The following is a 14,170-nucleotide window of genomic DNA, read 5'->3' as shown; positions in this document are numbered from 1 at the left end:
AATGTGTCAAAAGTGGTTTGCGAAGTTTCGTGCTGGAGATTTCTCATTGGACGATGCTCCATGGTCGGGCAGACCAGGTGAAGTTGATAGCCATCAAATCGAGACAGTAATTGAGAACAATCAATGTTATACCATGTGGGAGATAGCTGACACACTCAAAATATCCAAATCAAGCGTTTAAAATCATTTGCACCAGCTTGGTTATGTTAATCGCTTTGATGTTTGGGTTCCACATAAGTTAAGCAAAAAACACCTTCTTGACCATACTTCTGCATACGATTCTCTATTTTTTTTAAAAAAACATTTGGCTTCCACTTTTTTTTTTAATTTTATTTATCTTTATTTTTGGTTGCACTGGGTCTTCGTTGCTGCGCGCAGGCTTTCTCTAGTTCTGGCGAGTGGGGACTACTCTTCGTTGCGGTGTGCGGGCTTCTCATTGCGGTGGCTTCTCTTGTTGCGGACCACGGGGCTCTAGGTGCGCCAGCTTCAGTAGCTGTGGCATGTGGGCTCAGCAGCCGTGGCTCGCAGGCTCAGTAGCTGTGGCACATGGGCTTAGTTCCTCCGCAGCATGTGGGATCTTCCTGGACCAGGGATCGAACCTGTGTCTGCTGCACCGGCAGGCGGATTCTTAACCACTGTGCCACCAGGAAAGTCCCAAATGCATAATCTTCCATCAGGATAACACAAAGACTGCATGTTTCTTTCATGACCAGGCAAAAACTGTTACAGCTTGGCTGGGAAGTTCTGATTCATCTGCTGTATACACCAGACACCTTCGGATTTCCATTTATTTAGGTCTTTACAAAATTCTCTTAATGGAAAAAATTTCAATTCCCTGGATGACTGTAAAAGGCACCTGGAACAGTTCTTTGCTCAAAAAGATAAAAGTTTTGGGAAGATGGAATTATGAAGTTGCCTGAAAAATGGCAGAAGGTAGTGGAACAAAAGGGTAAATATGTTGTTCAATAAAGCTCTTCGTGAAAATGAAAAATGTGTCCTTTATTTTTACTTAAAAACCAAAGGCACTTTTTGGCCAACTCAATATATTCTTAAGTTAAATTTGCCAATATGACAGTGTGTTCTAATTTTCATTAAAAGCTCCATGCATGTGAATATGTATAAAGGCACTGAAAAAGGTCTGCAAGTTCAGAGCCTGAACAGGTCACAGAAGCCTCCCAGGAGGGAAGGAGGGAGGAAATGGGGCTGGAGAAGGATGTCATGGACTTTTTTTTTTAATGCTCCATGATCCGATATATAAATGTTTCTCTTTACACTTAATTTATCCCTTTTTGTAAGTTAAGAAGCCGAATAGCACAGAGCTCAGACCATACTTTAACCCCCTCACACCACAGCCTCTGGAGATGGGGCTACATGGCCAGGTTTGACACAGTGACTCAGAAGACACCTCCTGAAGGACCAAGAGACCTTTGAAATCGCTTAGCACTTCTCAGGAGGATCTGATTTCACATAAACATCATACACTCAATTTAAGACTTTTACTAATGATTCAGCATATGTTAGAAGCTGTACTTACACAATCTCAGTGCTGTCTTCACAGAAGTCAATGTGCAATGTGACAGGTTTTGTGCAGTACAGTCTGAATTTTTTTGCTCTGTAGGGAAGCTGCATAAAAGTTTCTACTGCAACTCGAATACTAACAGTGAAAGAGAAAGAGTTCCATGATTAAAAAAATTATATATAACATATTTCTTTAAAGTACACCTACATAATTAAAATACTTAACATGAAACAAAACACACAAAACCTGATTATTTCTGTTTCTATTATAGCCACCAACAGCAGCAAGTGCTTGGAGACATTTGCCGAGCAAGGTGAAAACTGGTTTTTGGGGGCTGAGAAAAATCTTACTTTTTTATGTATAAAGCACAGATATACATATAGTACATAAAAGATACTCAGTAATCTTTGGCATTAAAATTTCATGGCATGGGGGCAGGGAGGCATTAGAAAAACACTGTCGCCTTAGATTGAGAAACACTGGGTAATAACGAACAAACCTGGAAGCAAATTCTATTTAAGATTTTAAAATAGCAATTTCAATACACGACCAGAATTACCTTGAAGCTTCTGTAAATAAGCAGATGTTTTAAGAATTAGTATTTGTCAACTTTGCACAAAAGAGCTGATGGACTGAGGTTTCATAAGCTGTTTAGCATTTTTATTTCCATTCTCCTTCAGGCAAACGACAGAGCACTTGAACATATGGTTTCGACATTAACAGGTTCTCAGGGGCCATGTATGGGCAGCCTGGCCACCTTGGTCTTGGACAGTTTAGAAAAGGCGGCTGCACTAACCGCCCCTCCAGGCCTCCCTGCTCTAATCATACGATTCTCTTGCTCAAAACAAACTAAACTTAAAACTCCAAATACTAAGAGGAAATCTCTCCAAACCGTTAAATACGATGTTAATTTTAATAGCCACTATGGTTATATGGGTGCAGAACCACAAGCTAGAAAGGCACCTCCTTTTCCATGAAGACCTGCCAGCCCTGCTGTGGGAGCGGCCCCCTGACACAGACTCCCCATCAGGGCACCCGCCTCCCCTGCAGCTGGGACCATTCTTTCCCTTTCGGAAGAAGGGTCCTCACGTTTACTATTTATTGTTTATTAAACTGATATCCTCTGACTCTGGGATAGGAAACCATGAGAAAAATTACCACAAACACCAAGACCGACTTGCTGACAAGTGTTTTCTAGGGAACCGTGGTGTGTGGTCCTGGAGTCATTGAGGGTCACTCTAAACGGCCTCCCGTCTTCTGTGACAGTCACACCCTCACTCTGTTAAGCAGGACGAGGGATGCACACTGCTCTCTGAAATCTGAGGCTGTGCCAGCAAACCATCCCTTCTGTGGCGACAAGAAGAGTTTCTCTCTGCCTCCCGAATCACCCATTCCATCACCTGAGCAAACTCAGGGGACATGCCACGCCAGGCCAGGAGAGCAGCTGACAGACAGCGCCTGCACTTTCTAGGAAGGAAGGCAGAAGGAGGGCCGGAGCCGCCTGCTGAGTCCTCATCCTGAGCACCTGCTCTTACATTCACTGCTTGTAAAACTGGAACCTGCAAGTCTTCCCTTCTTGAAGCTCTCACCCCTTACTTCGAAAATTGACATTCTCCTTGAAAACTGACATTTGTCCCCTAAAGAGCATGAGGCAAAATAAATACATACATACATACTTTTTGGATTTCACTGGAATGTACTTGGCAAAATCCACAAGGAAACACTCTGTGAGGTAATGGTCTGCTGAAGACACTATTGACTTAATAACAGCCCTGCACCAGCACTTCAGTTCCTGACAATAAACCACACAAACCTACAAAATAAAAAGAAAACTTCGGTGTTAAAATCTCTAGTCATACTCAGAAAACTGTAAGATACTAATGAAAGAAATCAAAAATGACACAAACAGATGGAGAGATACACCACGTTCTTGGATTGGAAGAATCAATATTGTGAAAAGGACTATACTGCCCAAAGCAATCTACAAATTCAATGCAATCCCTATCAAATTACCAATGACATTTTTCAGAATTAGAACAAAAAAATTTACAATTTGTATGGAAACACAAAAGACCATGAATAGCCAAAGCAATTTTTTTTTTTTTTTGCGGTACGCGGGCCTCTCACTGTTGTGGCCTCTCCCGTCGCGGAGCACAGGCTCCGGACGCACAGGCTCAGCGGCCATGGCTCACAGGCCCAGCCGCTCTGCGGCACGTGGAATCTTCCTGGACCGGGGCACGAACCCGTGTCCCCTGCATCGGCAGGCGGACTCTCAACCACTGTGCCACCAGGGAAGCCCGCCAAAGCAATTTGGAGAAAGAAAAATGGAGATGGAAGAATCAGGCTCCCTGACTTCAGATTATACTACAAAGCCACTGTAATCAAAACAGTATTGGTACTGGCACAAACACAGAAATATATATCAATGGAACAGGATAGAAAGTCCAGAGACAAACCCACACACCTATGGTCACGTGATCTTTGACAAAGGAGGCAAGACTATACAATGGAGAAAAGACAGTCTTTTCAATAAGTGGTGCTGGGAAAACTGGACAGCTACATGTAAAAGAGTAAAATTAGAACACTCCCTAACACCATTCACAAAAATAAGCTCAAAATGGATTAAAGACCTAAATGTAAAGCTGGATACTATAAAACTCTTAGAGGAAAACATAGGCAGAACACTCTCTGACATAAATAACACCAAGGTCTTTTTCAAAGCACCCCCTAGAGTAATGAAAATAAAAACAAAAATAAACAAATGAGACCTAATTAAACTTAAAAGCTTTTGCACAGCAAAGGACACCATAAACAAAACAAAAAGACAACCCTCAGAATGGGAGAAAAATATTGGGTTGGCCAAGAAGTTCCTTCAGTTTTTAAGTAAAAATAAGAGATACATTTTTCATTTTCGCCAAGAACTTTATTGAACAACGTATTCACCCTTTTGTTCCACTACCTTTTGTGATTTTTCAGGCAACTTCATAATTCCATCTTCCCAAAACTTCCTATCTTTCTGAGCAAAGAACTGTTCCAGGTGCCTTTTACAGTCGTCCAGGGAATTGAACATTTTTCCATTAAGAGAATTTTGTAAAGACCTAAATAAATGGAAATCCGGAGGTGCAGTGTCTGGTGCATAGGGCAGATGAATCAGAACTTCCCAGCCAAGCTGTAACAGTTTTTGCCTGGTCATGAAAGAAACATGTTGTCTTTGTGTTATCCTGATGGAAGATTATGCATTTTCTGTTGACTAATTCTGGATGCTTTTTGTCGAGTGCTGCTTTCAGTTGGTCTAATTGGGAGCAGTACGTGTTCGAATTAATCATCTGGTTTTCCAGCAGGAGCTCATAATAAAGGACTCCCTTCCAATCCCACCATATACACAACATCACCTTCTTTGGATGAAGACCGGCCTTTGGTGTGGTTGGTGGTGGTTCATTTCGCTTGCCCCACAATCTCTTCTGTTCCACATTATTATGCAGTATCCACTTTTCATCGCCTATCACAATTTGTTTAAAAAACGGAACATTTTCAATACGTTTCACTAAAGAATGGATACGGAAATACAGTCAAGAAGGTTTTATTTTTGCTTAACTTACGTGGAACCCAACCATCAAAGCGATTAACATAACCAAGCTGGTACAAATGATTTTCAGCACTTTAGCTGGATATTGAGTGCGTCAGCTATCTCCCACGTGGTATGACGCTATTGTTCTCAATCAATGTCTCGATTTGATCGCTATCAACTTCAACTGGTCTACCCAACCCTGGAGCACCGTCCAGTGAGAAATCTCCAGCACGAAACTTTGCAAACCACTTTTGACACATTCGATCAGTCACAGCACCTTCTCCATGCACTGCACAAATCTTTTTTTGTGTTTCAGTTGCATTTTTACCTTTCTTGAAATAATAAAGCATAATATGCTGAAATGTTGTTTTTCTTCCATCTTCAATATTAAAATGGCTACACAAAAATTCACCAATTTTGATTTTTTTTCAATGCACGCTGATATGCCAGCTGTCACAATACAATCTAACAAAATTGTTTTTAATGAAGTTAAAGACAACTAAGCACTATTAGAGCCATCTTAGGAAAAAAATGAATGAACCTTTTGGCCAACCCAATATTTGCAAATGAAGCAACTGACAAAGGATTAATCTCCAAAATATACAAAACAGCTCATGCAGCTCAATATCAAAAAAAAACCCAACCCAATAAAAAGTGGGTTAGAAGACCTAAATAGACATCTCTCCAAAGAAGACATATAGACAGTTAAAAAGCACATGAAAAGATGCTTAACATCACTAATTATTAGAGAAATGCAAATCAAAACTGCAATGAAGTATCACCTCATACTAGTAAGAATGGCCATCATCAAAAAATCTACAAACAATAAACGCTGGAGAGGGTGTGGAGAAAAGGCAACCCTCCTACACTGTTGGTGGGAATGTAAACTGGTATGGCCACTATGGAGAACAGTATGGAGGTTCCTTAAAAAACTAAAAACAGAACTACCATATGATCCAGCAATCCCTGGGCATATATCCGGAGAAAACCATAATTCAAAAAGATACATGCACCCCAATGTTCATTGCAGCACTATTTAATTGAGCTCAATATTGAGCCAGGACGTGGAAGCAACCTAAATGTCCACCGACAGAGGAATGGATAAAGATGATGTGGCATATATACACAATGTAATATTACTCAGCCATAAAAAAGAATGAAATAATGCCATTTGCAGCAACATGGATGGACCTAGAGATTGTCATACTGAGTGAAGTAAATCAGACAGAGAAAGACAAATATCATGTGGAATCCAAAAAAAGAGTACCAATGTACTTATCTACAAAACAGAAATAGAGTTGTAGATGTAGAAAATAAACTTATGGTTACCAGGGAGTAAGTGGGGGGGGTTGGAGGGATAAGTTGGAAGACTGGGATTAACATACCCATTACTATATATAAAATAGATAACTAATAAGGACCTACTGTATAGCACAGGGAACTCTACTCAATACTCTATAATGGCCTATATGGGAAAAGGATCTAAAAAAGAGTGGATGTATGTATAACAGATTCACTTTGTTGTACACCTGCAACTAACATAACATTGTAAATCAACCATACTACAATAAAAATTTTTTAAATTAAATTAAATTAAAAATTTCTAGTCAATAATGAGAGAACTAAAAGGTACTCTCAACATCATCTCATACCTTTTACCTTAAAGATGCAAGGAGGCTGGATCACTCCAAGCTAAACACTGCTTATTGGGAAAACAAGAACACAGGGCACCTGAATTCTATTTCACTGGTTTTCTTACTACAATCACTTTGACTCCGTAACTAAGGAGAATTTTTAGAAAGTGAAATAAGGAAAATGCATCGCTTTACCTTCTTAAATCAGAAAACAAAACTTACAAATAATTGTCAATCATGTGCCAGGACAACACAAAATCACAACCCCAGGCTCATCTTCCCGGTTCTGCTTCCCATGACTGTTTACCACCCTCTAACACTTGTCTGCTATCAGCCACAACTGGACGTCAGCGCCATGACGAAGGGGATTTTTGTCTTTTTGTTTACTGCCATATTCCCAGCACCTAGAACAGTGCTTGGCATGTACTATGTCTTCAAAAACTACTCAGTGGATGACTGAATAAATACCTGCAGCCCCCTTTTAGGGAAACTGCCCTGCTAGAGTGATAGTGCTTGGCATCCTGACTGTCCCATGGGACTGACAGGCCACAGACAGGCAAACCATATGCTGACCACAAGCTTATAAAGTAGCTCAGCAGGGAGAGCTGTGCCCAACAGGGAAGAAGTGGGACAGGGGAGATCCCTGCCCTCGGGAACTGAAGTTGGAAAACATAAGGCAGCTATTCTGCAAGGGATGTGTTCTTGAGAGCCTCACATAATTCAAGACTCAAATAATTCAAGAGAAATTGTGCCAAAGGATGCAGGGTATTTCTGTTTCATGCTTAAGTCAAAGAAACCTGTAGCTAATAATTCACACAGTCAGTCAACTTTGAAAAGGTGGTATCCTAGGGCTTCTACTAGCCAGTAATGAGATAATTTAAGCATCAAGAAAAATGATTGCAACTGATGAATACATTAAAAGCCATGAGTTCAATATAGTACTTAAAAATAACAAGGAGAGAAAAACAAAACAAACCTCTAGATATAAATGTAGATAACTAGGCACAGGAAAATTGATAAGGGAAAGAATCAAGCAATTTTTCCACCTTTCCAGTATTACTTCAGGAAGCCAAACCGTTCTAACAGATGAGGGAAGGTTCTCTATGGAAGAATTCCAGCTCATGAATGCAGAAGCAATGTGAAAATGACCATTTTTGCAAGCATAAATGAAAGAGCTGATTTGGGCAGTGGTGGTCACTGGATAGCATTACTAGCCAACGGGAACCACAGGGGGCGCTTAGGCTGCCGCCATCTGAACGCAGCGGTCAACCTCAGCACCACCTAAAGTGAGATTCTCTCCCAATTCAATACAAGAGGAACCTCACAGCACCAGTCATTCTCGGGGGGGGGGGGGAGTGACTATAAATGTAATCAAAGCTTTATATTTGTCAGTCTGCAGGAAATATAGGGGATGAAGGGAAAAGTTCACCACTACCACAAGGAAGCAACCAGGCTATACAGAACGTGGAATATTTTAAAAGGACAACTGACCTGGTTTCGTTTCTTCAACAAGTAAACAGTGGACTTCCCTGGTGGCACAGTAGTTAAGAATCCACCTGCCAATGCAGGGGACATGGGTTCGATCCCTGGTCCAGGAAGATCCCACATGCCGCGGAGCAACTAAGCCTGTGCGCCACAACTACTGAGCCTGCACTCTAGAGCCTGCGAGCCATAACTACTGAGCCCATGTGCCACAACTACTGAAGCCCGTATGCCTAAAGCCCGTGCTCTGCAACAAAGAGTAGCCCCCCCCACAACTAGAGAAAGCCCGCACGCAGCAACGAAGACCCAACGCAGCCAAAAATAAAATTAATTAATTAATTAATTAAAAGTAAATGGCATGGAAAAAATGTTATTAATGATTATTTAGGGTGGGCTGAGGAATTCAAATTACTTCTAATTTTTCTCATAGTTTATAAATCTTTTCCTATCACACTGTTATAATAATTCAAATTCTTCTGAGAAATGACTAACCTGCAGAGAGAAGCAGACAATGGGCACAGAGCTGAGGGTGCAGGAAAGGAAGGAGGGGCCACAATGTGGAGTAAGGAAAATAAAACACCACGAGTTGGTCAAAGTCACAAGCAACCAAAAGGGAGGCACTGGCCCTAGACTGGAAACCCCCATGCTCCCTCTGCTGGTTCCCAGCCCCAAGACGATGGCTCTATGTCTGAATTTAGATGACACTCCATCTCCTGTTGCCCCATGTGAACCTGATACAACAACTGCCACTTTCCATGACTAGCCCGACTCTTATGCAACCAAAAGAACCGAACACAAGGCAATGATCATAAGCAGTTGAAATACTCTAAAAGTTTTTATCATCTTAGTTGCTAAAACAGTCTACATTTTGAGTAGTATTTCAAGACATGTTGTTTAAAGCACATTTAGATACATACCTGCCCTTCTTCCAACATTAGTGGTTTTAGTTCTGTATCTTGACACCTGTTATTATAGAAGTCATTCATGGCACTATTTAGTTTTTGATAGTCAGCTTCATGATGTAAAAAGGGACTACATCCTTTTATAATAACCCAGAAGAAACCTGGATCTTCGATCTGTAAAATTTTTTAAAGACAAAACAATGCATGATTTAAAAGTGGAACCATAAAATAATAAACCTTAGAACCACAGTAACTGTTTCAAATTTAAGTGCTCTAACAAATTCTTGACAATTACTTCTGTCTTAAATGGTCAGATAGAAGATAAAAGACCCTCAAACTATCACCTTGTATACCTTAAACTTATGTAATGTCATATGTCAATTATACTTCAATAAAACTCAGAAAAACGATAAAAGACGCAAAGATAAAACTCTAAAACATGTAACCAATAATATGTAATTTAGAATCATGTGCCGACTGAAAAAGCAAACAGAGATCAATGCCCTTGATCTGTACTTTGAAAATATCCATAATAAAATACAAATGCAAGGTTCAGAACAGCGTTTTTTGTACTCTATGTCTTTCGTAAGAAAGAGAGGGAAATGTGGATGTATGTACATTCTGCTCATGTTAAAATAAAGAAATGGCAGATAAACCAAAAACATACAAATCATTATGTACGGAGGAAGCCAGGAATGGGGTAGAAGAGAGGTGAAAGACTTCTCTGAATGTATCTTATGATCTATTAGTGTCATTAGAAACCAAGATTTTCATCTTAGAGAAAGAATACAAACATAAAATGAAAAGTTATATTTGAATTGAAAATATCGGGAAAACCTCATGATTTTTCAAATGTACTGTATTTCCTGTCTACTGAAAGGGCCTAAAAGCAGTGACATCCCAAGATTCTGGATCCCAGATACCAGGTGACAGGAGTACATTAGTATTCTATTTTTCTGAATGTTTGCACATTTTTATAATAAATAGTTGGAAAAAAGAACAGCTGGCCATTCTGGTTCCAGTAATGGCAGAGTGGTTCATATGGACTAACCCACCTGCAAGTAACAAAGATAAACCCTGGAAGAAAAGAAAATGACAGCCTGAAGGCACTGAAAAGCGACCAAGAGCAGGTGGGAGATTCAATGCTTGAAGCGAGAAAACATGGCTAGGTGAGACCCATGTTCATCAACAGCTTTTCCCCTGAAAAGAGCCCCAGTCCTGGGGGTGCAGAACACAATTGAAGCAGAAGCCACCCCGTTTGTGGCTTGAGAAACCAGAGGATGGTATCTGGGGCTGCCAGAGCAGCTGTACATGAAGGGGAGAAATGCTGAGCCACAGAGGGGAGAGCCCTGAAGCCTGCACACAAAACCCCTCAAATCCTCGGCAGAGCCTGAACTGCACGGTGAGACTCCAGGGAGTCCTGGGAGAAGCCACAGTCGGGAGGCTGATGGAAATACAGTTTCAGCTGCTGCCCAGGAGAACCGCAGGACTCTGGGCACAGAGTGACTGCCCAAACCTCTGCACTAAGAGGCCACCCAAACTCACAGCATAAGGCCATGTCCCCTCTACAACGCCTGCCTGAGAAAGAACTACTGTTGTCCCAGCCAACACCTGACACAGGCCCTTGACCTCCCCTTGTCACAGAACTTCCTGAAAAGGGCCTCAGTTGTGGAGCCTACCTATCCCTTTGGGATGTGTATGTATCTCCTACCACTCAGGAGTATTCCTTCTCGAGGACCTGATAACCAATTCCTTTGGGTTGTAATCATGTGGAAGGACAGGGCCCCGGCCTCCCAGTCTCTGCGGGAATTCAGAAGCCTGGGCCCAGAGGCGGCGGACACAGCTGCCCCACCACAGTGACACTGACCCACCCTCTGTCATTTTCCACTGAAGCCCCTCTCCTCGTCCTCCTCACTCTCCCTTTAAAACGTCCGGTCACCTCTACACAAACTGGAACGGAACTCAGCTCCCTCCCTTACATCAGCAGTCACTGAATACAATCTGTTTTCACTGCTTTAACGAATGTCCGGCTTTGATTCTCTTTGACACCCATCACAGGAAAAGGGAGTTTGGAGCAGGAGTTAAGGAGGCTCAGTAAACACCTCAGGCTCCCTGAGAGCCCCTGCAGTGCCAGGCCTGAGGAGTAAAGACCGTGTTGCAGGACAAAGAGAATGTGCTCTGTCAACAAGGGCAAAATCAAGAGGTCTGCAAATAACTATAAACCAAGCCTCCCAAAGCGCTGACAGAGCACACAGTAGTTCCCCATCACCACAACCCTCAGTGTAGCATGAACAATACTAGACAGGGAAAGAAATGAGAAACCAGTGCACAGCCGAGGTAAAAAACGGCCAACAGAAAGTGAACCCAAGACTGCCCGGATGTTGAAGTGAACAGGCAAGGACTTAAAAGCAGCTATTATAAATACCATGTTCAAAAACTTAAGGATAAGATGGCTATAGTGAGTTGTTTTTTTTTGTTTTTTTTTTCGGTACATGGGCCTCTCACTGTTGTGGCCTCTCCTGTTGCGGAGCACAGGCTCCGGACACACAGGCTCAGCAGCCATGGCTCACAGGCCTAGCCACTCCGTGGCATGTGGGATCTTCCTGGACCGGGGCACGAACCCATGTCCCCTGCATCGGCAGGCGGACTCTCAACCACTGCGCCACCAGGGAAGCCCATGAGTTTGTTTTTTAAAAAGGAGAATTTCACGAAAGAAATGGAAACTATTAAAAAAAAAATAACCTTTGGAAAAGGGTAATTCTAGAACCAAAAAGTGAAACAAACAAAATAAAAAATTTATTAGTGGTGTGCTTACCATTCCTACTCAACATTGTGCTGGAGGTCTTAGTCAGTACAATAAGAAAAGACTGTCAGGAAAATCAGAAAAGAAGAAAGAAAAGTGTCTCTATTCACAATAAGAATATCTATGTAGAAAATTCCAAGGAGTCTACAAAAAATATACTAGAACTAATAAGTGACTGTACCAAGATTCCAGGGTACAAGGTCATATAATAAATTCAACTGCATGTCTATATTCCAGCAATAAAAATTGGAAATTTAAATTTTAAAAACAGTACCGTTTGCAGTAGCACCAAAAAGCAGGAATTACTTAGGAATAAATCTCACAAAAAAATGAACAATTTGCATGCTAAAAGGTACAAAACACTGGTGAAATAAATCAAAGAAAGGCCTGTAATGCAAATATACTATGTTCATGGAATGTTAAGATTTTGATTTTCCCCAAAATGGTCTATAAAAAGGACTCAATTCCAGCAGGAGCTGTGAAATCAACAAACTATTCATGAAATTCTAATTGGAAGGGCAAAGGAACTAGAACAGCCCCTATAATTCTGAAAAAGAACAACATAGTTGGAAGACACACTATCTGATTTCAAGACTTAATATAAAGCTGCAGTAATCAGAACTGTGTGGTACTGGACAAAGCACAGATACATAAATCAACACAACAGAAACAGAGTCACGCATGTGTAGTCAAGTGATTTTCAATAAAGGCACAAAGGCAATTCAATGGAAGGAGGATAGTTTTTTCAACAAATGATGCTGGAACAATTAGATATATGCAAAAAAATGAAACTCAATCCATTCCTTGTACCATATACAAAAATTAACTCACATGGATCATTTATCTAAATGTAAAATATAAGTCTATAAAAAATGTTTGAGGAATACATGGGGGGAATCTTTGTGACTGTGGTTAGGCAAAGATTTCTTAGATAAAACATCAAAAGTATAATTCGTATAAGCAAAGATGGATAAACTGGACTTAATCCAAATTTAAAACTTCAGCTCTTTGAAAGACATTGTTTAGAGAAGGAAGAGATAAGCCACCACCTGGGAGAAAATATTGACAAACCACATATTCAACAAAGAATGTTATCCAATATATATAAAAAACTCTACAAAGTCAATAATAAGAAAACAAACCACCAAGTTAGAAGAATGGGCAGATGTGAACAGATACTTGACAAAAAAAGATGGAAGGATGGGCAAACAAGCACCTGGAGACATGATTAACACATTTGTCATTAGGGAAGTTAAAATTAAAACCAGTAAACACCTACTAGAATGGCTAAAATGTATAAAACTGACAATATCAAGTGCTGGTGAGGATGCACAGCACTGCTGATGGAAATGTAAAGTGGTACAGTTACTCTGAAAAAGTTTCTCATAAAAGTAAACATACTGACGAACATCAGTATCAAACAACATAAGTAACAAACAAACATCTGTAAATCCTACTGATTTACCCATGAAATACAAACTTGTATTCACACAAAAACCTGTACGCAAAGTTTCTAGCAGCTTTATTCATAATCTCCTTCAACTGGAAACAACTCAAATGGCCTTCAACTGGTGACTGTATAAACAAAATTGTCACACGTCCATACAATGGAATACTCCTCACTCCTAACAAGTGCCACAACACAGATGAGCCTCCAATGCATTACAGTAAGTCAAAGCAGCCAGACTCAAAGGCTACATACTACTGTATGATTCCATGGGCACAATCCCATTTTTATGACATTTTGGAAAAAGGCAAAACTAATAGGGACAGAAGACAAATCAGTGATTGCCAAGGACTAGAGGTTGGGGAAAGAAATGACTACAAAGGACCACAAGGCCATTCTGGGGGGTGATGGAACTGCTGTGCATTTTGACTGTGGTGGTGATTACATGACTATGCATTTTTCAAAATATCACAGAACTCTACATTAAAAACAATAAAATAGTTTATGGTTAAAAAAGATATGAAACAAATATGGCAAAATCTGGCAAAGCTAGGTGATAGATGTCCAGGTGTTTATAATATGTTCTATACTTTTTTGTATGTCTAGAGTATTTCCTTAATAAAAAGTTGGATTTTTAAATTATTTTTCATCAAAAGTAATGATTCTTGTTTTCTGACGTGGCATCACCTATGCAGTATTTTACTAAAAATGTTTAACCTGAACACAATCATGGGGAAACAGACAAATCCAACTTGAAGGGTATTTTGCAAAGCAACTGCCCTTACTCTTCATAAATTTCAATGACATCAAAGATA

General features: G+C 40.5%; 1 protein-coding gene across 1 annotated transcript in view; it reads right to left on the bottom strand.

Moving 5' to 3' along the window:
- TDRD12 (tudor domain containing 12) overlaps window positions 1-14,170 on the bottom strand; it is a gene marked incomplete at both ends in the record, with an annotated part of 82,317 nt that overhangs the window by 64,614 nt on the left and 3,533 nt on the right. Inside the window, 3 exon segments of the mRNA XM_079724064.1 lie at window positions 1,535-1,654; window positions 3,196-3,332; window positions 9,121-9,279. Of these exon segments, the coding sequence (XP_079580190.1) occupies window positions 1,535-1,654; window positions 3,196-3,332; window positions 9,121-9,279 (416 nt within the window).

Source organism: Hyperoodon ampullatus (assembly GCF_949752795.1).
Source record: "Hyperoodon ampullatus genome assembly, chromosome: 18".
NCBI classification, from domain to species: domain Eukaryota; kingdom Metazoa; phylum Chordata; class Mammalia; order Artiodactyla; family Ziphiidae; genus Hyperoodon; species Hyperoodon ampullatus.
The sequence above is the reverse complement of the archived record's forward strand: the minus strand, read 5'-3'. Positions and strand labels throughout refer to the sequence as shown.